This window comes from Natrix helvetica (genome assembly GCF_964273705.1).
Source record: "Natrix helvetica genome assembly, chromosome: Z".
Lineage (NCBI taxonomy): Eukaryota > Metazoa > Chordata > Lepidosauria > Squamata > Natricidae > Natrix > Natrix helvetica.
In genome coordinates, this window is record NC_138554.1 from 83,446,424 (window position 1) to 83,473,284 (window position 26,861).

The 26,861-nt window shown below is 40.8% G+C and overlaps 1 protein-coding gene across 1 annotated transcript in view; it reads left to right on the forward strand.

Moving 5' to 3' along the window:
• Nucleotides 1-16,748: 16,748 nt before the first annotated feature.
• TGM4 (transglutaminase 4) overlaps nt 16,749-26,861 on the forward strand; it is a 93,572-nt gene continuing 83,459 nt past the window's right edge. Inside the window, exon 1 of the mRNA XM_081933363.1 lies at nt 16,749-18,034. Coding sequence (XP_081789489.1) covers nt 18,019-18,034 — 16 coding nt within the window. The 5' untranslated portion in view covers nt 16,749-18,018. The remainder of the gene's footprint in view (nt 18,035-26,861) is intronic.

The window sequence follows — 26,861 nt, forward strand, 5'->3', positions numbered from 1 at the left end:
CTTATGACCATCATTGTGATTGTATGTAGAGGAGAATTATCTGTATTACTTATTAACTTGAGTGTTGAACAAGTTATGAACAATGATTTAGAAACCATAACTGAGGTCACATAACATTCTAAATCAGAATTGAACTTATTGTGCAAATCCTGTCCTGTTTTTGAAGCAAGGAAATATGAAAAGCTGCTGATTTTACTTGGAGAAATCAGCTATTTATTATCACATTTTTCTCATTTAAAGGCTTTCTTCAATAAAACTGCTCTTTCCATATTGTCTTTCTTTCAGGTGAATATAATGCCCTGCTATGATTCTGTTGCTCAGAGTAATTCAGTAGTTCTGTGAAGATGTTGAGACAAAATATGTACATGTTTGGTGAAAGCACAATGAAATCAATAAGCTTTTCTCCAACAGTAAATATAATGAAACATATTTGTAAGGGCTCCTTTCCTAACTTAAGAAAATGAAGACTCTTGAAATGGAGTATTTCAAAAGGAACCTTTTATTAAGAAGAATGAAAGCCATTAAAGTCAAAGCAACATCTGAATCCCCTTAGGCCAGTGATGGCAAACGTTTTTTGGCTCACGTGCCAAAAGCAGAGTAAGCGCAGGGGGGTTGTGCGCATTTTGCCACACCCATAATGCTATGCGCACGACCCCAGTGTGCATGCATGCATGACCAATGCTCCCCCCCCCCGTTTTGGCATGCTTTTTTCACCCTCCCCATGCTCTAGAGGCTTTATAGGAGCCTGGGAAGGGTGAAAACAGCCTCCCCTGCCCCCCCGAGGGCCTCAGGAGCTTCCCTGAAGCCTCCGGAACGTGAAAAACTGGCCCTACAGCCAACCGAAAGTTTGGGAACTGACTTCTGGTTTCCTCATAGGACTGGTTTTAGACCTCGGGAGCCTTTAGGGGCCTTCAGGAGGCTGCCCTGAAGGCTCCGGAGGGCAAAAAACGACCCTATGAGCAAACCAGAAGTCACTTATCAACTGCAGAGGTTTTTTTATCCTCCGGAGCCTTCAGGAGGCTTCCCTAAAGGCTCCGGAGGGCAAAAAATGACCCTATGAGCAAACCAGAAGTCACTTCCAGTTTGTCCGTAGGGCCATTTTTCATTGTTCGGAGCCTTCAGGAGGCTTCCTTGAAGGCTCTGGAGGGCTAAAATTGGCCCTACAAGCAACCCAGAAGTTCATTCCTGAACTTCTGGTTTGCTTGTAAGTCTGGTTTTTCACGCTCCAGAGGATTCCTGAAGCCACTGGAGGGTGAAAGAAGGCCGAAGTCAGTTGGCATGCACGAACTCGCCAGCTGACAGGGCAATGCCTTGTGTACCCTGACAAATGTCTCCGCCTGCCACCTGTGGCATACATGCCATAGGTTTGCCATCACGGTCTTAGGCAATGCAAGTAGAATTAAAGCAGTAGAGACACCTCCCATTTGTTAGAATTCAGATTCTACCCAATATACAAGTGTGAAGATGTTTCCTTTATCAACTGCTCTGAGAGCCAAATAAGCATACATTCCCATGACTATCTTCCATTAGACAGTAAAGTGAAACTTCCCTGATGGCCATCATAAACATTCCCCCAAAAGGTGATGGGATCTCAGGCATTTTGGCACCAGGAAACCAGTTGTAAAATATCAGTTGTCACAGACACTGCTAATAAATTGAGCCCAAGGCCCCCCTCCTCCCAATTGAATGGCAGTATCACTTTTAGAGATCTGACATTCTGCCACTGTCAGCATTCCAAATATCATGCAGAATTCCAAGGCAGAGCTATCCTTAAAGTTCCAATTTAATAAGACAGACATGGCACAAACTGTGGAATCCCAAATCTAAAAGCTTCCTGAGATTCCACCCAGTTGAAAGTTCATGATCTTATCCCCACACCCACTCGAGCTAGTCGTCGGGAATTAATCTTGTGGAGACTCTGGGATGAGTTTGATCCTGTGACTCCCCAGGGCAGGGCAGGATTATGGGGAGATTTAGGGCTGCCACTTGTATGCTGGACCTGTGTCTCTCCTGGTTAGTTTCGGCTTCCCGGGAGGTGACACGAGGCTGGCTCCAGGCGATTACCAATGCTTCATTGAGAGATGGGTTCTTTCCCACCACCTTGAAGGAGGCAATGGTGAGGCCCCTCCTTAAGAAGCCTTCCCTGGAACCAGCTTCTTTAGCCAACTATCGTCTGGTCTCCAACCTCTGCTTTGTAGTGAAGGTTGTCGAGAGTGTGGTAGCACGTCAACTTCCCCAGTACCTGGATGAAGCTGCCTACCTGGATCCGTTTCAGTCGGGTTTCAGGCCCGGGTACAGCACAGAGATGGCATTGGTCGTGTTGGTTGATGATCTCTGGCGGGCCCAGGACGGGTTGCTCTTCTGACCTGGTCTTATTAGACCTCTTGGCGGCTTTTAATACCATCGAACATGGTATCCTATTGCGACGACTAGGGGGGTTGGGAGTGTGGGGCAACGTTTTGTGGTGGTTCTCCTATCTCTCGGATCGATCGCAGTTCGTGTTGACTGGAGGGCAGAGATCGACCCCGAGGCACCTCACTTGTGGGGTTCCCCAGGATTCGGTTTTCTCACCCCTCCTGTTCAGCATATATATGAACTACTGGGCGAGATCATCCATGGTTTCGGGGTACGGTATCATCAATATGCTGCTGATACCCAACTTTTCATCTCTACCCCAAACCACCCCAACGATGCCCTTGACGTGATGTTCCGGTGCCTAGAGGCTGTGGGGATCTGGGTGGGGACGAACAGGTTCAAGCTGAATCCCTCTAAGACTGAGTGGCTGTGGTTCCTGTCAGCCCAATTTGTGCATCATGTACCATCTTTGATGATAGGGGGAGAAAATTTAGCCCCCTCAGAGAGGGCCCGCAATCTGAGAGTCCTCCTGGATACACGGCTTAGTTTAGAAGAACATCTTACGGCTGTGACCAGGGGGGCTTTCTACCAGGTCTACCTTTCTACCTACTGCCACCGGTAGCCTCCCACCATCCAGTACCATCCCACAGATTGGCCTTCTCAGGGTGCCATCGGCCAGGTAGTGTCGGCTGGCGACCCCCAGTGGGAGAGCCTTCTCTCTGGGAGCGCCTTCCCTTTGGAATGAGCTGCCCCTGGAGCTTCGCATAATCCCCGACCTCCGGTCCCTCCGGTGCACCCTAAAAAGTGGCTTTTTCAGCAAGCCGGCCTGGCCTGAATAGAATAAATTAATTATTAATTTTAATTGTTAATTTTAATTTAATCCTAAATTTGATTTAAATTGTCAATTGAACGTTATTGGATTTCCTATTTAATCTTTTTAAACTTTTGTTATATGTGTTTTTATGTTGTACGCCGCCCTGAGTCCTTTGGGAGAAGGGCGGCATATAGTCCAATAAAACCAAACCAAAACCAAACCAATAAATCCATCACATGGTCCAATCTTCTTCTGCCACGCTGCCATTTCCATCCATCTAGTTCCAGTCAGATGCAGAGGTGCGGAGACAAGATGATCGAGGGCTTCTAAAAAAGAATGACAACAACACATTCCACAATTCTACTCCTTTCTATTCCCCCCTCCCAATTATTACACTAATGAAAGAGTATAATGAAATAATAGAGAGTGTGGCAGGCCAAAAATCCTAAAAGGAATATAACTGCAGGCCTGACAGGCAGCCTCTCTTCAGAAGGAAAACATTTCGTCTCCACTTTTAGGTTCCAGCTTTTCACCCAAGTAGCTTCAGACAAAGTGTAACCCTTCCAATGCATTAAATATTGTAAGCAACCCCTACACAGCCCGGAGTCTACGATTTTTTCCACCTCAGATTGTGTTTCTCCTTCTATCACTACAGGAGGGAAAGCTTGGGTGGATGCTCTTATGTTGGACCCAATTACTGTCTTCAGCAAGCTACAATGAAATTCTGGGTCAATTTTCCCTAGACATCTGGGTAGACTGAGTTGAACTGTAATTGGGTTAATTATCTTCTCTATTGGGAATGGACCTAGAAATTTTGGACTAAATTCCTTGTTAGGCATTCTTAATCTTATGTATTTGAAAGATACAAAAACTTTGTTCCCTACACGAAAGGGGAGTTGGAGTGAGCGGTGTTCATCAGCTTGCTTTTTGTAGGCTTCTGCTGCATCTGCTAGAGCCTTCTTCGTATTTTCCCATCCTTTCTTTGGTGTCTCTATCCATTTATTCAGAGACAGGGAGGAGGGAGGTTCTCTAGGCAGCTCAGGTATGGCAACAAATTCCATGCCACTGGTAATCTGGAAAGGAGTTAATCCAGTGCTGCTGTGGACTGCATCATTGTACGCCACTTCGGCGAAGGATAGCAAGTCCGACCAGTTGTCTTGCTGATAGTCCATGTAACACCGGATGTATTGTTCCACCACCGCATTGGCCCTCTGCTGCGCAGTTCATGCTGGGCTGACCTCTGAGCTCAGTTCTTGTGTGGACCCAATGGACCTCAGAACCTCTTTCCAGAACTTGCCTGTGAACTGGACTCTGCAGTCTGAAATGATCCACTTGGGCACTTCGTGCAGGTGATAAAAGTATTTCACAAACATTTTCGCTAATTTCTTTGTGGACGGCAGCCCTGAGCAAGCGATGAAATGCGCTTGCTTGGAAAACAAATCAATAACTGTCCAGATTATTCTATTTCCACTGCTGTCTGGGAGTTCCATTATGAAGTCCATTGTGACCTTTTCCCATGGCCGGTTAGAGCTGGCTACTCGTTGTAGTAGTCCAGGGGACTTCTCTAGCAATGGTTTCATCATTGCACAAGTAGCACAGCTTTTTATGTAATCTTCTACCTCCAATTCCATCTCTGGCCACCAAAATTGACACCTGGCGAGGTGGAGCATTTTTAGGAATCCAAAGTGGCCTCCTAGTTCCACCTCACGGCTTCGCTGTAGAACTTCCAGCCTCAACCCCGCGGGGATGTACAGTTTGGACCCCTTCCAGGCTAAGCCATCATTCACCGTTAGGATGTCCTTGTTGTTGTTGAATCACGGGTCTGTCCGGAGTGCCGTTTTCAACTCGGTTGTCAGCTTATCTTGACTTCGAGTGGTGACTTGAGCTGCCTTTTGGTGAGAGGGAGATATGATGGGGTGGATAACTTCTTCCTTCTTACTGCCACATTGCAGTTTTCTCGATAGAGCATCTGCTAACAAGTTCTTTCCTGCGGGGATGTGTTTAATTTCGAATTTAAACCTTTGGAAGTATTGTGCCCAGTGAACTTCTTTGGGGAATAACCTCCGATGGGCTAGGAGAGCTTCGAGGTTTTTATGATCAGTCCAAACCTCGAACGGTATATTCCCCCCCCCTTCTAGGAGATGTCTCCAGGTGAGCATGCTCTACCTGATCGCGAATGCCTCTTTCTCCCAAATGGCCCACCTCAGTAGCGGTGAGTTTCTTGGAGATGTAAGCGCACGGCAAGAGGTGGCCTTCTTTACTCTTTTGCAATAGTATCACGGCTATCGCTACATCACTGGCATCCATCTGGATTATGAATGGTCACTCTGGGTCGGGGTGTTGCAGTATGGGCTCTTGAGCAAAGAGCCGTTTTAATTTCTCAAAAACTTTTTGACAGTCCATTGTCCACTTTAGTGGTTGGTTTGCTTTTGGCTTTGTTGGGGAAGGGCCCATCTTTAATAGCTCAGTCAATGGTAGGGCAATTTCCGCGAAAGTCGGAATGAACTGTCTATAAAAATTTGCAAATCCAAGGAAGCTTTGTAGTTGTTTGCGAGTACTTGGAGGTTTCCAATCTAACACCGCTTTCACTTTTCCTGGATCCATTTATATCCCTTCATTGGAGATACGATACCCCAGGTAATCTAGCGAGGTCTTGTGGAACTCACACTTCAGGACTTGCTGTACCAGTTTCACATGTTCTTCCAGGGTTTCAGAGAAGATCAAGATGTCATCTAAATAAACGAGTACTCCGCTGTATAGGTGGTCATGTAGCACTTCATTTATGTACTGCATGGAGACTGTGGGTGCTCCTTGTAGTCCAAAAGGCATGACTTTGTACTGGAAGCTGCCCAGGGGAGTGTTAAAAGCGGTCTTCCACTCATCCCCTTTTCGGATTCATATGCGGTAATACGCCTCTCTCAAGTCCAGCTTGGTGAAGATCTTGCCTTTAGCCAAGTGGTTCAACATATCTTTCATGAGGGGGAGGGGATAGGTGTTCTTTTCGCATACCGCATTCAAGCTTCGCAGATCCATACAGAGGCGAACTCCGCCATCTTTCGTTTCTCTGAAGACCACTGGAGCTGCTACTTTTGACTTCGCTGGTTCAATAAAACCCCTTTTTAAATTGGTGTCGATGTACTTCCTCAATTCAATCATTTCCTTGGGAGTCATAGAGTACAATTTTGGCTTTGGTAAGGTTGCCTCAGATTTAAAGTCTATTGCACAATCTGTGGGTCGGTGAGGTGGAAGGTAGTTTCCGTCTTCCTCACTGAACACCTCCGCCAAATCCCAGTAGATCTTTGGGACTCGTTGGATCCCCGGAGGTTTGGTGTCTGCTGCGGGTGCTGCAGGTTCCGGATGGTTGGGCTGTTGGGTCCAATCGTTCCTGGTTGGCCTTTTGGCTCCACCAGTGGTAACAACCCAAAACCAATCATCAATTTTCTAATGCCATCCTCCCACTTTATAGTAGGTGCCCACTTGTCCAGCCATGCAAGTCCCAAGATAATTGACTCCTGCATTCTAGGGGCCACAATGAATCTGAGGAACTCATAGTGGCAGCCTATCATCAACTTTACTAACTCGGTGATCTTCGTGGCTGAAGCCCCCCCAATTAAGGTTCCATCCACTTGCTCAAACCGAATAGGATGGGTTATGGATTTTGTGCGTATACCTAACTGCTCCACTATTGACATGCTGATTAAACATCGGGTGCAACCAGTGTCTACAATTGCCCCAACTTCCCCTTCCACTCCAGTTTCTGGCACTTGGAGGTTGCATTTTATTGTAAAGGGGCAGATGGGTGCACTAATCATTGGGTTGTCTTCGGCATTTTCCTCCACCAAGGCCTTCCCCTTGGTAGGACTCTTTGTCACCTTAGGTTGGGGATCCTCTTCAGGAGGTTGTTGGCCCAGATGACTATTCTGTGGTAGCTTCTGGAGCCTTCTCTTTACCGCCTTGGCGGTTGATGCACACGTCTGTGATATTGGAGCTGGAGCCAAGCACTCTGACTCTCAAATGGCCAAACGCTGGCATTTGATTGGCTTCCCCGAGGGACGGAACCTAGTTGCATCTCTAAACTTAGGAACCGCCTCATCACATTGTTCCGTTATCCATCCTGTAGCTTTCCCCTCATTCATCCCTTCTTCCATTGTTGAGAACTCTTCTCTGTAGGAAGGTGGGGTAAGAACCTATTGGGGCATTGCAGGGGAGACTGGAACCAGTGGGGAGGTCAATCCTTCAGTTGGCCACTGCCCAGTTATCTGCCATGGTGCTATCTGCTGAGGGAGAGCAGGTGCCCATTGACATCTCTCTCAGCCATGACCTGGGGTTAAGACCCATCCTGGAGTTTCCTGATTCACAGGTTGCAGTTCAACCACCAATGGCTTGCAGGGGGTGGTGGTGTGCCAAGATCCCCTCTGCTGGCTTGGAGGAGTTATGGGCCAATGGCCCGTCTGCTGGCTTGGAGGATTTTCCCATGTGGATGGCCAATTAGGTGCCCACTGGCATCTTTTCCATCCATATTCTGGGAAGAAAGCCCAATTTTGTGGTGCTTCATTCACAAGCTGCAGCCCAATTTCTGGTGGCTGGCAAGTGAAAGATGCTGGCCAAATCCCTTCTTGCTGGCTGGGTTGAACTTCCCATTTTGATAGGGAATCTGTCTTCAACTCTGTTGCAAGGTAATGAGTCATTTCATTTATCGCTATTTGGAAGGAGTAATTATCTCCACTCCAGTCTTCCAGTACATTGCAGCTTTCATTACTGAAGGGGGGGAAAGATTGAGTCACGTTTGGCTGAAGAAGTTGGTCTGGGAGCTCCCTCCAGCCATCCCCCTCTGGCTGTGTGTGCATCTTCCCAGATGCTATAAAGGTGAAAATTTCCTCCCACGCAAATTCTTTTGTACTTCGGAAGAACTTCAGAGAAGCAATTAATCATTAGCTTCTTTTCTCTTAATTGTTCGCTGATATTTTACGCTGATATGGTCAGCTTTGGGAAATCAACCCCCTCACCAGCCCCTCTCCGAGGTGCTGGTGATTTATTTTAAAGGGAGAATTGGGATAATGTCAGCGTTCCAAATATCATGCAGAATTAAATCAGAGTCTAAGGCAGAGCTATCCTTAAAGTTCCAATTTAATAAGACAGACATGTTGGCATCGTACTGTGGAAATCCCAATTTTGAAAACTTCCTGGGATTCCACCCAGTTTAAAGTTCATGATCTTTCCCCCACACCCATAAATCCATCACATGGGCCAATCTTCTTCAACCACGCTGGCATCTCCACCCAGCTGGTTCCGGTCAGGTGTCGGGGTGCAGAGACAAAAGATGACCTTGGGCTTCTAGAAAAGAATGACAACCACACATTCCACAATTCTACTCCTTTCTTTTCCCCCTCCCAACTACTACTATAATGAAACAGCACAGTGAAATAATAGAAAGTGTGGCAGGCCAAAGATCCTAAAAGGAACATAACTACAGGCCTTTCCAATGAAATTCAGCCCTAATTTCTTTGATGGCTGCAATGACTTCAGGAATTTTGTAGATAAGTATATTCTATCTCCAACATGGAAAGGTTTGGGTTCCACTTTTTTCTTATCATCTTGAATTTTAAAAGCCGCTCTAGCTTCCTCTAAAGCTAATCTAACTACTGGCCATGTGTTTCGTCACGTGTCTATCCACTCCTTAAGTGAGGGGATAGTGGGTTCTTCTGTGGGTAGTTCAGGCATGGGGCTGAAATCCTGGCCTGTTGCTACTCTAAAAGGAGTGAAACCAGTGCTTGAGTCCACAGCGTTATTGAAGGCCATTTCCGCAAAAGATAAAAGATCAGTCCAGTTATCCTGTTGAAAATTAATAAAAGATCTTAGATATTGTTCTAGGACCGAGTTCAGTTTTTCAGTTTGCCCATTAATTTGGGTGTGGTGTGACAAGCTCAACCCTTGGGTGGTGCCAAGTAAAGTTTAAAATGCCCTCCAAAATTTTGAGGCGAATTGGACCCCTCTGTCAGAAATGATTCTTTGCGGGGCTCCATAAAGATGATAAATGTGTATCAGGAATAACGTGGCTAGACTTTTGGCAGTTGGGATCATTTGGCAAGGTATAAAATGTACCTGTACCTGTTACGACCCAAAGGACAGTATTCCCCACACTTTCTGATAGTTCGACAATAAAGTCCATAGCAATCTCTTTCCAGGGTGCTGAAGGTTCAGCTACCTTCTGTAAATAGTCCTGGGATTTTCCCTTGGCATCTTTTAGCTGATGCACAAATAGGGCAGCTAACTACATAGCTCTCTATGTCTTTTTTTAGTGATGGCCACCAAAATTGCCTTTTAATTAAAAGTTTTCACAAAACCAAAGTGTTCAGCTAATTTGGAGTCATGGCACCTTGCCATTAAGCACAGTCTTTGGCTAGCTGGAACATACAACTTCCCTCCCACCCAAGCTAAGTTATCTTTCATCAGGCAGCTGGATTTGTGGCTCAAAAACCATTCATCGGTGGCTAAAGCTTGTTTAAAAGTTTGAGTGGTGTCATTGTCCATCAGAGTTTCTTGTTTTGCCTGGAATCTGGTGGTTACTTTAGCAGCTAATTGATTGCTTTGTATCATGGGTTTGATTACGTCTGGCTTCGAACTATTGTATTGAGGTTTTCTGGATAGTGCATCTGCCAGAAATTTTTTCCCCCGGGAGATATCTGAGCATAAATTCAAACCGTTTAAAGTACTGAGCACATTGTACTTGTTTTGGGTAGAGTTTCCTTGGGGTCTTTAAGGCTTCTAAATTTTTATGATCTTTCCAGACTTCAAAAGGGATTTTACTCCCCTCTAGGAAATGCCTCCAGGTTAAAAACGGCCACCAAACTGCGTAAGCTTCTTTCTCCCAAATGGCCCACCTTTGCTCAGTCTCATTCAATTTTTTGGATGTGTGAGCACATTGTTGTAATTGGTCTTGCTCATTTTTCTGAAGCAGGACCACTCCTATTGCCACATCGCTGGCATCTGCTTGGATAATGAATGGTTTCTCTGTGTCTGGATGCTTTAGAATTGGCTCTACTGAAAACAGTTTTTCAAATGCAGCTTGTCATTCCATTGTCCAGTTCAAAGGCTGCTTCGGTTTCGGGTTTCCCTTCCCCTTTGTTTTTAAAAACTTGGTGATTGGGAGAGCAATCTGGGCGAAAGTGGGGATAAACTGGTGGTAAAAGTTGGTGAATCCCAGGAAGCTTTGTAACTGTTTATGTGTTCTGGGTGGTTCCCAGTCAAGTACTGCCTGCACTTTTAAAGGATCTACTGTATTTCTATGCCCTACTGTGAAATGCGGTACCCTAAATAATTGATTTTTTCTTGGTGGAATTCACATTTAGAGAGTTTAGCATAAAGTTTGGTAGAGCGGAGTTTGTTCAGAACAGCCCAGACTAGTTTTACGTGTTCTGCTTTGGTCTCAGTATATAACAAAATGTCATCTAAATATAACAAACAGCCATTTTACAAATGCTCATGTAGGACTCAGTTTATTAATTGCATAAACACTGCAGGGGCCTCTTGTAGCCCTAATGGGAGCACTTTGAATTGGTAGCATCCAAGAGGGGCGTTAAATGCCGTTTTCCATTCATCTCCTGCTTTAATTCTGATATGGTAGTAAGCCTCCCTTAAATCCAGTTTTGAAAAAAAAAATCCCTTTAGCGAGGTGTGCTAGCATGTCTTTCATGAGGGAGAGGGGGTACATGTTCTCCACACTGATCGTATTTAAGTTTCTAAAATCGACACAGAGATGTTTAGAGCCATCTTTTTTTTCTTTAAATAACACTGGGGCTACAATTTTTGGTCGGGCTGGCTCAATGAAACCCCTTGCTAAGTTTTTCTCAATGAATGTCCTCAGTTCTTCCAGCTCCCTTGGGGACATACTATATATCTTGGGTTTAGGGAGTTTGGCACCGGGTAGGCCTTCTATCGCAGTCAGTGGAGCAATGAGAGGGGGGAGCTCGTCAGAGAGTTTTTTGCTAAAAACTTCAGCCAAATCTTTGTATTCTTTGGGCATGCCCTGGGTTGGGATAGGGTAAGTGGACATTGCTGTTTCTTGGTGCTCTGCCCCCTCAGTTTCTTTGTGTGGATTCTCAGCAAAAGTCACGTGCATCTGAACTCTTATGGTGCCTTGCTTCCAATTAATTTTGGGGTTCCATTTTTTCAGCCATGCAAGACCCAAAACTAGTGGCCCAAAGACCCAAAAACAGTATTTGCTAAATGCAGTTGGTATCTAATTCAATAATAGAATTTACAAAACAATTTGTTTAAAGATTAGTTCCCTACAAACAACTGAGAAATATTAAGTTGGGGAAAAGCAGTTAGTTAAGAAATGCTAATCTGGATCTGGGGAAAAACAAATTGTCTCCTAACCTGATAACAGATGATTTGAGTCCTCCAAAGTTTTGGTAGGAATTGTTCTTTAAAAAAGAGAAATAATTTTTTACACATTCCTTTATTTTTATAAAAATACAGTTCAATTATGTGTGGTGCTATGTATTGTATAAGGAAACGTCAAAAAATTACAAAAATGAACTATGAGTAAAACAAACACATTTGTTTGTTTTACTCATCCGGTGGAGCATCCGATGTCTGAGTGAGAACACACCACATTCTTGCATGTGCATTTTATGCATTTTGTCCCACTGTGCACTGTTGTCAGAAACATGGAAATACATGAATTATTTTTCTTTATAGTGTGCTTATTCAGATTAATTGACTAATTTCTGCCCTCATCACCTGATGGGTAATTTTTAATTCTTATCACTGTAGCTGGCTCATGGATTTGGATACCTAAATTAGTTTTCCTCAACTTGGTGTTTACATGACTTTAAGTAAAATTGATATACTCTGGAAGTGTATATCTATTTCAATTGCTCTGGCATTAATGTTACACTTACAGGGATAATTAACAAAATATGGCGAGTGAAATACTATTTCCATTTCAGTGAGGAATTTTGGCACAATCTTGCACAATTTAAAGTTACTATTCCTTTTAACTTTCAGAATCAAATACAGGTAATCCTCAATTTAGAATAGTTCATTTAGTGACTGTTTGAAGTTACAACAGCACTGAAAAAAGTGATTAACAAATGTGAATTACTTAACACATGTCTCACTTAGCAATAGAAATTTTGGGTTTAATCGTGATTGGTTGTAAGTCGAGGATTACCTGTACAAGATGATGAAACATTGATATACCATTTGCAAAGCAAATCTGAATCATGAGCAGTGTCTTTCATAAGATTTCCTACAGCAACATCCTTCTCTCTTTAAAAAAAAATGTATTTAATAATGTAATATTCAGAGCTGAGTTCTACATGACTTCTGCATATCTGTTGTTGCCTGCTTTGAATTGAATGTTTGTAAAATGTATAGAAAAGATCATAATTTTTGCTCCCAATTGTTCTGCAGGTATCCATAATACTTGGAATAGTTTGTGGTGGTCTAGTGTTTGTGTGCAATGCCATAATGTGGACTTTGTTTGCTAAAGCTTTAAGATATTCCTCCTCCTCAGCTACAGTAACTGTGACATCAACAACATCCAACTTCATCTTTTCAGTGAGTATAGTGAGACCATATGATTGATGGAAACCCCAAAAGGAGACCCTCTCTTTTTTTTAAGGCAGAATATCATAGTAGCCTTGTATTGCTGTACCACTCGTGAGTGTTCTGAATGTAGTGCAAGTAGTCCAAAACCAAACAGTTTGCCTAGATTTAGAAAATCCATTTTGGTGACAGAACTTTCTGGAACTGGAACATTTAACACACTCAGTACTCTGAATGCACAAATAAGGAGGTTTTAGCAAGCATGTGTGAGTTGATAGTATTGGGTGATTTCTTTTGATAGTCCCTAGCTATTTTCTAAATGGTATATTTAAATCCTAAACTATTGTATAGCCTTTGAATGTTATACACAAAGAACCTTTTGAATATGTCCAAAATACTATTCTTGTGCAAATGTCTTAAAGATAATCTATGCATCTTCAGTTTACTGCAGCTGAGAAATTTACGCACTGATCAGAGTACAATTTACTATTGATTATTCTTCCTCCTGTCTTTTAGGCCTTTTTAGGAAGGCTGTTGTTTGAAGAAATATATGACCTGTTATGGTGGATCGGAATATCCATTTCTCTCCTTGGACTTCTGTTACTTCACACAGCACCATCTCTACCAGAACAGCAAATCTGTCTGAAGAAGAAAAATAAATAGAATGCAATAGGCTTTTAATTCGTAACACAGGAAAGGAATAAACAAATAAAACAGGACTCCAGATTTAGTGAAAATACAGAATTGCCATGATGTCCTTATAGTAGATATTGTTGTGCTGGATATTCAAAATACTTAAATCACACTGAACTATTTCAAAAACAACCATAAACAGAATTTTGGAAAAAAGGACAGCCATCATATCCGTGACATTTGAGAATATTTGGTGAATAATTATTACACAATTTACCATGACTAACTCAAATAAAAGATATTTCACAATTCTTAAGAAAGATATGGTACTAAATGCAATAGGTTTTCCCTTTTCTATGTTAAGCTGACTAATCACAAAAAGAGAGTAAGAAATAAATTGATAAATAAATGTTTGTGAGTTTTTGCACTAGTCCTATGCCTAATAATATCTCCAGGTTCATAGCTGTTGGATATTTCTCCATCCTCAGAGAGGCCAACTTAATAGGGTCTGATTTTGGTTTGTTTTATTGTTAATTTGTGCAAACAAGAACTTCCTTCTTCTAGGGTAGGTTCAAATATAGGCAAGAGAAGTCTGCCTCTTCTTTATGGGGTTCCCTGAGGTCTGCTTTCTCCATTCTACATGAAGCTGCTAGATTGAGTTATCTGTAGATATGGGGTTAAGTATTCTCTAGTTGTATATCTCTACTTCTGACTGTTGGACTCAACTCCCAAAATTCTTTATGGCCCACCAGTCTAAAAGACATTAGTTATAGAAAATGTGTATTTCCATCCTACCTGTAAATACAATTGACAACACCTATAAATCCTTGTACAGACAGTTCAGCATCAATTGTGGTAAGGTTTCCATAGCTTTACAATTTTGAGAATTTACTAATTTACTACATCCTAAGATACATCCACAAGTTTTTAAAAGCTGAGTTTTATACTGTGCTCCTAGTAGTTACAGTCAGGATAATGTGTTTAATGGTTTGAATTAGATACAGTTAGATTATTTAATAATTTCCTCTTCAGTGTCATGAAATAGGTGATATTTTGATGGGCTGTGGGAAATATGCCAAAGCTCTGGAGAGATGTAGATCACCTTTTTCTGCCCCACACTTCTCAGAATGTCCTCTGAGGTTAAGATTCTCTATATAAAAACTAGTAAATTTGATGTACCAAATATGTACTTCAACAACATTTATTTGGAGGGTGTGGTTTTTTTCTTCCTAATGATAGTATTGCTTATCCAGGGTGGGAAATTGTGTAAGGTTGGTTAGGAAAGTCTCAATATTTATCTAAAATAAATGCAAACTTCCGCATCTATTCTAGCAGTTTCCAAGAAAATCAAGTATAAATATATGAACTGCATATATACAGTGTTTTTCCCCATTCAATCATATCCAGTTCTCAGAGGTTGCCAGAACTAGTCCTTGAAATTTTCTTGGCAAGTATTTTCAAAGTGGTTTGCTATTACCTCCTACCTAAGGCTATAAGAATGTGACTAGACCAAAGTCAACAAGCTGACTTCATACCTAGGGCGGGACTAAAATCATGTAGTTAATAAGGTGACCAACCGTCCTCCTTTAGGGAGGACAGTCCTTCTTTTGTAAGTTCTGTCCTCCCTCGAAAAGTGTCCTCCTACATGTCCTCCTTTTCGATGCTAGACATTAAAGAAATGCTAGACATTAAAATAGACAACAATTGTCTCTTTGAAGAAATTAGAAGACTGAATATATATTTAAATTCTGAAAAATTAATACAATGGGAAAATCAACATATTGAAATTGATAAAAGATGGGTGGATATTTTCAGCCATTTCAAAAATGAACATGTTCCATGTGAACATTTATTTATACTTGTTCAATTTACGTTGTGCTGCCCTGGAACTAATGCAACAGTTGAAAGAGTTTTTTTCAATTGCCAATGATTTTTCGACAAGTGAGAAATCGAGATTGAATGTTGATACTCTAGCTGCAGCACTTGCCGTAAAATTCAATATGAAGGATATTTTTTTTCACATATTTACAATATATTGTTAGAAGATGATACATTGACAAAAAATATTAATTCAATGGAAAAGTACTCATTTAAATAATAATTAACAGGCATGTAAGCATAATTACAATATAAAATGTTGCAAATGTTTTAATTATGCATATATCATATTTTAGTGTATTATTGTTGCAATGAATAAAATATTTCTTTTATTTACGATATATTTTTTCCAATTTATTTGTCCTCCTTTTCATTGTAAAAAAGTTGGTCACCTTAGCATTTTGGACAATAGAATGTGTTTTGTCCTCCTTTTCATTGTAAAAAAGTTGGTCACCTTAGTAGTTAAGGCATCATGTCTTTATGCAAAACTATATCTACACATATGTAGTGAAAAATATAAAATATATATTCATAGAAGTAAGAAGGAAAAAACATCAAAGCCTCACCATAAGAATAAAACAAATAGAACTAATCTACTTTACCCGAAAACAACTCACTATGTCTCTCCATACCTTGTTATCCTTACAAACTATTTTTCCTACAGCCATATTCAAACATTGCTTTGTATATTTCCTTTTGTTCTTGAAACATCTTACTATTCTTTGAGAACCTTCTCAACTCTCAACCACAAATTTCTCATTCCTCTTGATCCTTCCTGGGTATATGTATTTGTGATTCAGTGTTCATTGTATTTGACCAAACCATCTCTATTGCTTTTGCCTCCCACTGGTCATTTACTTTTGTTTTTTAATTTGTTTTCTTAAAGTGCCATTTGTTTTTTCATCTATTTTTTTAATTTACCAAACATATTTCTTCAATACTCAATAAACAGGAACAGAGTCCATGAACAGAATATACTGTATAATCTTCAACCTCTTTCCCCACTGCTATGCTCTAGTCCATGGGTCCTCAAACTACAGCCCACGGGCCATATTACCTTCGGGAGCCCTGTGGGCTGGAACTGAAAGGTTTACAGTTTACTTTACTGTTTACTGTTTTGGTCTGCAGAATGCTTCTGGTGGGGGGTGGGGAGTGGAAAGGAAGCCAAAAAACAGATGAAAACGGCCCATTTTTGCCTGGTTTTAGACTGCAAAATGCTTCGGGGGGTGGGGTAGGATGAAAGGAGACCAAAAATGGGCAAGAACAACCCGTTTTTGCCTGCAGAATGCTTCTGGAGGGGGAGGTGAAAGGAGCTCAAAAACAGGTTGTTTTTCACCTCCCCTTCCTCCTGAAGATAGATAGAGAAAGAGAGACAGAAAGAGAGGGATAGAGAGAGAAAAAGAGAGGGGGACAGAAAGGGGGAGAGAGAAAGAGGGGGAAGAGAAAGAGAAAGAAAAAGAAAAGGAGAGGTAGAGGGGGAGAGAGAAGGAAAGAGGGAGAAAAGGAAAGAGAGACAAAGATAGGGAGAGAGGGGGAGAGAGAAGGAAAGAGAGGGAGAGAAAACGATTTCTCAAGCTCCTTAGGGCTGAGAAGAATGGCTGCAAAACTGAGTTTCCTGAAGTGGACCACTAGACTCCTAAACAAGTGAAAAAACGATATAGTAAAAAGAAAAGGCATTGTTCAATGGACTGTTAAATTGACCATGCCCACCAAGTCACATGACCTAGCCACGTCCACAAGTCACATGACCACCTAGTCATGCCCACCCAGCCGGTCTGCCCCCGCTCCAACAGTCTGGTCCCCTGTTTAAAAAGTTTGAGGACCCCTGCTCTAGTCTAAAGAGGATAAGATTACATATTGGTGTGGAATTATATTAAAGCTTAAATCTTAGAATTTATACATTGTTATGTGGTATCAAAATTGCCTGGAACTGCACAACACATTAATCCTTTCTTCCTTGATATGGCTTCCAAACATTTGTGAATTTCAAGGTCAAACAGGTAGAGAAGACACTTATGGTTTACAAATCCTATTTGCTCATCACCCCAGACCAAACATCAAACAAGACACAATATTTATGTTATGGGTTATATATTTTTTGTTTCATTAACAAATAAATGCGACTTCCCTTCTGGAAATGTTTAATAATTGACAAATATATTAGAATCAGAATTTAGGCCATTGGGTTCAACCTGTTAAGTACAAGAAGTATCCACGGCAGATGGCTGTCTAGGTTCTGCTTGAACACATTTATTTATGTATCAGATTTATATGTTCATTCATCTTACACAAAGTGTAATTGTAAGTCAAGAACTATCTGTATTACTTGGGGGGAAATGTGACTGATTTAAAAAGTTGCAGGAAAATGCTACATATGTAGCCTACAAAGTAAGACATGGTTTTCCAAAATCTGAAATGTATATGGCTCTGCTATTAAACCTTTGGCCTGTGGGAGAAACTATGTTTCCATAAGGAACAAATGATACTGTATTCTATATTCTTTTCATGTAATAGCTTCCTCTTGCTAATGAAAACTGGCTTTCTTTTATTTCAGAAAAGCCATTTATCTAAATGATCTTTGTGTAATCTCCTTAATATGTTTAATGTATTTTGTAAACTTTTAAAGTCAATATTATGTTTCAATTCCCTCATTCTATCTCCACCCATCAGCAGTGTACACTGACACCACAGCTAACCTAATAAAAGGAGAAAGGGTCATTTGGCCTATTCAAAAACAACACCTGCCTCTTACAAAACTTGCAGGAATAAAGCTGAAAAATACAATGAGTAAGACAATTGGTAAGTACAAGAAAATATTTTAAATCAACTCAAATTTCTTTCCTTTTCCTTGCTATTATTTGATAACTCTAATAAAACTTTGAGCAGCATGCCGGATGATATTAGGAATTTTACAAGTTGAGTACAAATTGAGTCCTGAGATTTTAAAATTTGAAATTCAGCCTTTTAAAATGAAAGATGGAACTACAGGAACTTCAAATAAGGATGAAATTGATTTAAGATGTCTGCGCTGAATATGCATTGTAATTTGTTTTATATTTGTTCTATAGAGTTTTTCCCCTATCAGTAGGATCAATAGTTTAGTCTTCAGTGGTCAGGTTGCACTGAAATTTCTGTGCCACATTTATTAATATAGCTGCTAAAATAAATGATAATCTGGTTAAAATTGCTAATTTTTCTATCCGATAAAATTCAGTGGGATTTTTCTTTAAAAAATATGCATTTGCCTGAGTGATAACATGCACCAAATATTTTTGTTTATAATTTGTAAAGGACATTAGCTGTGTAAAATAATTCACAGCTCTTTGTTCAGTAGGTATAGTCAATTAAAAACAAGGGCTTCTGCAGGTTTATGAGATTTTAAATAGTCATTTTCAGCAACTGCCATTTCTTTATTCACATTTTGGTGGAAATTGGATTAGCAATTTGAGCTGCTGTTACTCTGGTTTAATACTATTTATATAGGTGTTTCTGCTATATCAGATTGTATTTCATTTTGTTTTCATTTTATTATTTTATTTGCACACTGAATGATTTTCAAATATCATGCATCACACTAAATTTATTCATATAGACCTAACTTCTAATTTGATAAAATTTATAGGTACATTGTTCCTTTTAAACTCAGTTGCCTTGTCTGGATGTCTAAGTCTAAGAACCCTTGCAATATTTCATAATATGAGATTCATTTGTACATAGGCTTCATACATAGGCTAATATGTGATTGTGGCCAGGAGGGCCTTGGCACAACTGTGAGTTGTGCGCCAGTTATCCCTTTCCTGGACCAACGGTCCCTACTCACAGTCACTCATGCCCTAGTCCCTTCCTGTCTTGACTATTGCAACACGCTCTACATAGGGCTGCCATTGAAGAGCATCCAGAAGCTCCAGTTGGTGCAAAATGCAGCAGCCCACATGGTTTTGTGCACATGTACCACCTCTTGCAGGAGCTGCATTGGTTGCTGATTTGCTTCCAGGTGCAATTCAAGGTGCTGGTTGTTACCTTTAAAGCCCTTTATGGCTTGGGGACCAGGTTATCTGAAGGACTGTCTCTTGCCAGTCACATCTGCCTGACCCATCAGAGCAGGGATGCAGGGAATGTTGCAGGTCCCATCCCCGAGGGAGATACACCTGGTAGAACCCAGAAAAGGTACCCAGAAAAGGTATTTCTGTGTGGTGGCTTCCTCTCTCTAATATCATTCTCCTAGATATTAGAATGGCCCCCACTCTAATATTTTTCCGGAAGGCGCTGAAAACCTGGCTCTGCCAGCCAGCCTGGGGAACCCAGAGCAGGATGGAGAAATCAAATAGCTCTTGTGATCTTCTGTGACTGGGATAGGGGGTGGGAGGAGGTGAGTGATTTTGTTATATTGTACTATATTAATTTATTTGATTCTTTTTGTTAGTTGTTATTGTTTTAAATGTGTAAAACAATAAGCCACCTTGAGTTGCCATGGTCAAATAGGCAGCAATATAAATTAAATAAATAAATAATATTAAGATGGAAGTTAATTTCAACACTGATTCACTATTAAAGATTTAAGGACACCCATAGTGAATTGTCCTGCAGATAAGATTTAGTTTTCTGCTTCCCTACTACAATCAAAATTCTCTTTGTGCAGTGATATTGTGCAGTCATATTTGTACTATTATTTATGCCACTTTGAGCCATCCTCGCCCCCTCCTTTTGGAACGAACTTCTATTACCAATTATCAACTGACTTTGGTGAAATAATTAATGGTATTGCATTCTATTTGCAAAAGTCCTAGAGTCTAAACAGTCAAAACTAAATTTATGACTTCAGGGATTAGATGTCCCTGAAAGAGCAGGGATGACATTGTGCTGGAGATTGGTGGCCAGGCAATGAATTCTGACCAGCAAAATATCTCCAGAAAATGATTGTGAGATTGCCCACTTGTTTTCTGGGCACCGCTTCTCATGAATAGACTGCAGATACTGAATTTTTCTGTGGTGAGCTTGAAAGTCAAGGGGGTGGGAGTCAAGGGATTGCAACCAAATTTACAATTATAATGCAGCCCAAATGGACAAAGTTTGCTGAGCTTTCTTAATCACAAGAATAATTAGAATGTTGGAAAGTTGGAAATGAACTAAGAGTCCACATGAATGTAAAATAAAATTTCAAGAAATACATTATAAGAATCCTGTAGAAAATATTGCTGTTGTGAATTCTTATAACAAAAAATATTGGATGGAACTTTGAAAGTTGGAGCCTAAAGGAAACTGGAAGGAACTGAAGATTACAATTTAAGAACACTTAAATTTATCTTACTAATTTAATATTTTATTCTATTCTTGAATGAAATAAAACACTTCAAAATTGGACATATTGAAGAATATTTGTGGGACAGAGAATAAGATATCAAGTTTCATCATTATCTTGATCAATAAAGATAAAGATTGTTAAAAGGAAGGCATTTTCTGGATGTTTTGACTGTTTTGTTTATTTTTTCATTGTTTTATAGTTTTAGAATTGCAAGCTACCAGGAGTCATTTGATTGAATTGCGCAGCTACAGAAATTAAATTAATTAATTGATTAAGTTGGTTTATTTGATCAAGCTTAAAGTAGATATGTTGCTATTCTCCAGAGTTGGTGGAGACAGCGGTCATGCATGGGTTAACTCAGTCAGAAACCAATAGAATTGAGTCTACCAAAGTGATGTCATCGCCTCTGAGGAATATCCTCCTGCTTTTTTAGATTCAGTTCGATTTGAACTGGCTGTGCTAATTGCTCTCTCCTCAACTTTCTACTTAAAAACTTCAATTGGCTTCTCTAATCAAAATTAATTGGCTTGAATTCATCTCCAAATTGCAAGGAAGAAAAAAAAAAGGTTTTCTTGGATTCCTCCCTTTGGAGCCATGACTCTCAGTTAGCCTTTGGGCTTACTGAGGGGGGTTGCCAGGGATTCTTCAAGGTTTTTGCCTCCCGAACTTGCCAGCAGCCACAGAAGTTTCTTCGGTGGCCCAGAAGCCACCACCGGGAAGCGCCGCTGCCAGGAAGCGCCGCTGCCATTCCTCAGCGCTCCCACCGCCGCCGAACTATCGCTGCTGCTTCCTTAGCCTCTGCAGCCTCTCTGCAGGGCTTTCGACGCCCTCCCTAGTTTCGTGGCCTCGGCTACCTTGTGGCGCCCAGCCCATAGGCTCTGTAGCCTCAGTGGCTATTTTGTTTTGGCATGAAGAGCTCCAGTGGCCATTTTGACTATTCATCAAGCCGTGAGTACAGGCCATGGCCTCTCCTGCCCCTGAGCCTCAAGTGCCTCCACCCACCAACGAGTCCACTTCATCTGGGGCACACAGGCGCAGATCTGCCCCGAAGGCCTCCCCTACTGAGCCTGTTTCCAAGACCGCGAGGTCTAGTCACAGGGGTACAGCCGATCCACCCCCCAGGAAAGGGACACTGCGACTCAGGCCCCTCCCAGCAAGGCCAGAACCAAGACCAAAAACACAGAATCCTGTCTATTTCAGACCCAGAGGCCCATTCAGCCTAATCCTCCTCCTGACCTTTCTTCCGATTCGGAGGATGATCTCTCCCCTGCTGCATCCATGATCCAACCTGAGGATGCCAGGGGCACGGGTGATCTGGCCAACAGTGGGGATGAATTTGTGGGTGGCAGGAGCATCACTCCTGATGAGGATCCCCTCTACCAGGAGGACATTTCTCCCCCACCCCGCCGCTGTCGTTCTTACTCACCTGGCATGGCTGATATCATATCTGAGGCTATCGAACGAGGCATAGCAGCAGGAATTAAACACAGGTTTTTTAACCATTCTCCTCCATGCAGGTCTGTTTCTTCTTCCGGTTCCAGATGCAGGGATGGTGATCTCTCAGCTTCTTCATCGCATGAGTTTAAAAAGGTGCTAGAATGCTCAGAAATAGACAGACTAACGATGGAACTAAGAGATAGAGAGGAAACAGAGTACTACAAGATATGAAACAGGTGGTATAATTGGCTCGAAAAGAGATGTAAAATCAATGCATAAGAAACATATAGCAAACACAATGAAAAGAGATGGCATGAACTTAGAAAGCAATAGATATGGAAATATTGTATATAGATGTATATATTGTAAAAATGAGAAAGTCTGAAACAAAGAATACGTATAAGATAATAGAATGGAAAATGGAAAACCTGAAATCAGAAAATAAGTTTAAGATGAATAAATGGAAAGAATAAATTGGGTTGGAAATGGAAACAGAACTACGATGAAAAAATTGTTAATTTGATAAATTGGTATTATGAATGTATAATGAACTATATGAGATGTTAAAAAATGTGTGTGAAACTTTGGAGGGCAAGGATAAACTAGAAATTTAGATGGAGCACTCAGGCCAGGAAATAGAAGAGTGTAAGAGAGCTTAATTGAAGAACAAGAATAAAAGAAAAGGGAACGGAAAATAAAAAAATAACTAGATGGTTTCATTAGGGTAAAATAGATGAAAAGAGGAATCATGAAATGATAATTTGGTATAATTTTGAAGGGGCAATTAATGATATTTTTTATATAACAAGAAGAAAATAAGTTTAAGATGGAAAATATGAGAAGAGAATAATAGAGTTGAAATTGGAAATAGAATTATGATGTAAAATGCATTATGTATAAAAGAGGATGTACCTGGACATGTAGCAGGAAAACCTGAACAATGCTTTGTTCATAAATATGTTATTTGTATTAAAAAAAACAAAAACTTTATTTAAAAAAACAACAGATAGGGAGATAAATCGAATGAATCTGGTTCAGGAATTCTTAAAGGAAATTTCCAAAAGCATAAAACTTGCAGACTACTGGTTTGGAAGTAGCACTTTATTCAATGGCGCTTAAGCCTTAAAACTAAATCTTGGGATTTAAAGATTTACAATCTTGTGGAAGAATGTTAAGCATATCTCAATGCAGATAGTTTAAGTCTTAGTGACAAATAAATTGCAACATAGTTTCACAATGCTCAAGAGGGATAGGCTCTGTGACATTGGTCTTATGAAATCTAAGGACCTTTCACCCCCATGGTGTGATAGATAGTTTGAGGAACTACTGCCATTGCTACTATTTCCACACTTTATATTGCTCTCCTTCTTGGTCAGTAAGCCAACATAGACAAAGTCCCACATATGGTCTGAGTATCTGCAGTTGTCATGTCAAGCTATCAATGAAAGAAGCAGAATCATTATGAAGATTCCCTTCCCTTCATCCCTGTCTTAAATGTGCATCCCTTCCATCCCTGGTTGGGTTGGCATAGTATATACAGCCATAAATCAGCCAATTGCATTTTAGCCTGGGAAACTGTGCTAATACAAACAGTAGTTACCGTATTTTTCGGAGTATAAGACACACCAAGGTTTTGAAGAGGATTTTTTTTACAAAAAGTAGGTAGGTAGATAGAGGGATAGAGAGGGAGAGAAAGAGAGAGAAGTACAGTAGGTAGGTAGAGAGAGAGTAGGTAGGTACGTAGGTAGATAGAGGGGGGAGAGAAATACAGTAGATAGGGAGGGAGGGAGAGAGTAGGTAAGTATGTAGGTAGGGAGGTAGGTAGAGGGATAGAGAGAGAAAGAGAGAGAGAGAAAAAATACAGTAAATAAGTAGGGAGAGAGAGAGAGTAGGTAGGTAGGTAGATGTTTCCAGGTGTATTTATCCATGTGCTGCAGAAAGAAATCACTGATAATCTGCATCACCTAAGACTTTGTTTCTGCTGGCACAGCACTTGATCAATGTAATTCTCATCAATCAGTTAAAGAGTTTTCCAAAAGAGGGGGGGAAAGGTTTTTGCACTCTGTAACCCTCACCAAAATGGCCCGTTTTGGAGGTGTCATGTTGGCACATCTGGGAAAACCTGAATCTAAAAGTTTCCACGTTTTCCCACCCAGTTGAAAGTTGAAGATCCTGCCCCAACACCCACAAGTTCATCACATGGTCCAATCTTCCACTGCACCAAAGACAGAGTCCTCCCATCCACATCTGGCCAGGTGCAGAGACAAAAGCGACATTGACTTTCTAAGAAGAATGTTTAGGCCTGAAATCCAAACCAAAAGAAAAGATGGCTTGCAGGTCTGATAGATTATTTTTAGGGTTTATGACTGATTGATACAGCTTTTAATGATGCTGATGCTATGAATGAATGTGCACCTGGAGAAGGAAGTGGGGGGGAATTCCTAGCAGGAGTCCCATCATTTCCTAGGAAGGAGGCACTATATTCCAGACAGAAGCCCAAATTAAGAGACTCTGCGATTCTGAGCTGTATGGGAAAGGGAGAAGAGGTTAGGAGCTTGAGAAATTTCTCTCTCTCTCTCTCCCTCCCTCCCTCCCTCCCTCTCTCTTTCTCTTCCTCTCTGTCTCTTTTTCTTTCTCCCTCACCCTCTCTCTCTTTCTCTTTTCTCTTTCCCCCTCTCTTTCTCTGTCTCTTTCTCTCCCCCCCTCTCTTTCTCCCTCTCTCCCCCCCTGTCTTCTCTCTCTCTGTCTCTCTCTCCATCTATCTTCTGGAGGTGGGGGAGGTGAAAAATGGGCCGTTTTTCACCCCTCCCCTCATCCAGAAGCATTCTGCAGACCAAAAACAGCTCATTTTTTGTCTCTGCGGGCCAAAATTGTTGACTTTACCTTTCAGTTCCAGCCTGCGGGGCTCCCAAAGGTAAGTCCTGCGCTCGGGCAAAGGATGGGCAGGGTGATGTGGGCAGAGCGTCTCGTGGTCCTGCACAAGCCATATGCAGCCCATGCCCTAGAATCTCTCAGGAAATATCTAGTAGTTTGGAAGTTTATAGCTTTAATCTGGCAAGATTCTATTAGATGTGAGAAAATAAAGAATTGCTCTCAATTAAATTTCACTGGGCCTGACAGATGCATTGCTTAAAACTAATGTTAACACCTCCTCCCTCCCTTCTTTTTTCCTTCCAATTCCAATATCAATTACAATTTCCTGTTTTCACATTCCTACCCTTTATCCTGCTAATGGTTAATGTTCCTGCACTTAGTATATATATTCCTTTTTGTTAATTTTTTTTTAATTACTCTTCTGTGCATCTATTTTTTTTGTATTTCCAAATATATGCACATACCAAAAATTGACTAATTCAAGCAAATTTCATTTATTATTCGGTCATCAAGGACATTAATTAAGAAGAAACATTTAATAAAATTGTTACTTTTAAAAGCCTCAGCTCCAGCTTTCAGTCTTTAATGATTTTATTATTATATTTTATTTTTTTTAAAAATCACAGGATATTATTGCAGAAAAAAAAATTAGGAATACATTTTCTACCTCTCTTACTGCTATGCCTAAGAGGTTGTTCAGACTTTCACAGTCCAAACATAACCCAAGTAGAGGACCCATAGGATCTGCAACCTGCTAGTCAGGCAGCATAGCATGTGGTTCTACCACTATTCTAAACAGTCTTGCCCATTCACTCATCCCCATTTTACCTGCCTTAGCAAGAATGAATATTATTGTTCTCCCAACGCTAACAAAAAAAAGGGGTGGGGAAATTAAGCCTGGGAAATGTCTGTAGTGATTCTCAGTCATCCACATCATGGTTGTCCCAAAAGTGCTTTTTTTCAAGAAGCAGATGGACTTTCTGGTTTTTCTTTGAAGATGTTTCATTTATCATCCAAGAAACTTCTTCAGTCCGACTGGATGGTGGGAAATGGAAGGATGTTTGTTTGTTTGTTTGTTGTCTGCAAGGAAATTCTTCTATTTCCCACCATCCAGTCACAGCTGAAGAAGCTTCTTGGATGAGAAGGGAAACATTTTCAAAGAAAAACCAGAAAGTTCAATTGCCTCTTGAAAAAAAGCACCTTTGGTTTAAGTCTGGGAATTTCCCACTCTGTTTTCTTAATGGTAGAGTGTGATACTGTTGCAGAAAATGACAGTCTTGTTTATTTGGCAGCCAGGTTCAGAAAGTTAGCACATAGCTAACATTGCAAATTCTTAACAACCTTTCTTATCAAAACACGCATTCTTATACATTCTCAAAGACAGCGTGCACGGAAACATTTAACTCATTTCTTATTGGTTACCTTGAGGAAAAAGCCTTATAAGGAGATGGGGGTCTTACTTCTCCTTTTGTTACAGGTATGGACTACATGTCATTAACGAACTTTAATTGAACCTTGTGGTTTTGGACTTTTGACATAGAGACGTTTGTTGAAACATGTTGTGGTTGAAGACTGATGACATTTCCCTGTCTCTTTAAGCAAGCTTCTAAAACTGTCCCTTTTATGCTACGTCTTCATTCTTATATTTTAATCCATATTTTATTCTACTTTATCCCCCCCCCCTTCTAGACTCTATTAATGCCCACAATTGAGTCTAGCCTCTTAGATTAACAATATAAGCATGCAGGATACAGAATAGCAAAAAAGCAACGATATAAGCAATACACATCTTAGGGCTTATCTTCCAAAATCACTTTCTCTACTTCTAAGAGTGCAATTTGAATATCATCTTCCTTGAGGGTATGTGGGATTAGGCTTTCCATTAACATTAACTCCTTTTCAGCCCATGTTTCTTTTACAGACCTCATAATGAGTTGTTTAAACAATGGTATTATGCAAGGAAGGAAGGCTAAACCTGCGATTCCACATAATAAAAGAAATAGCATTTGCTTG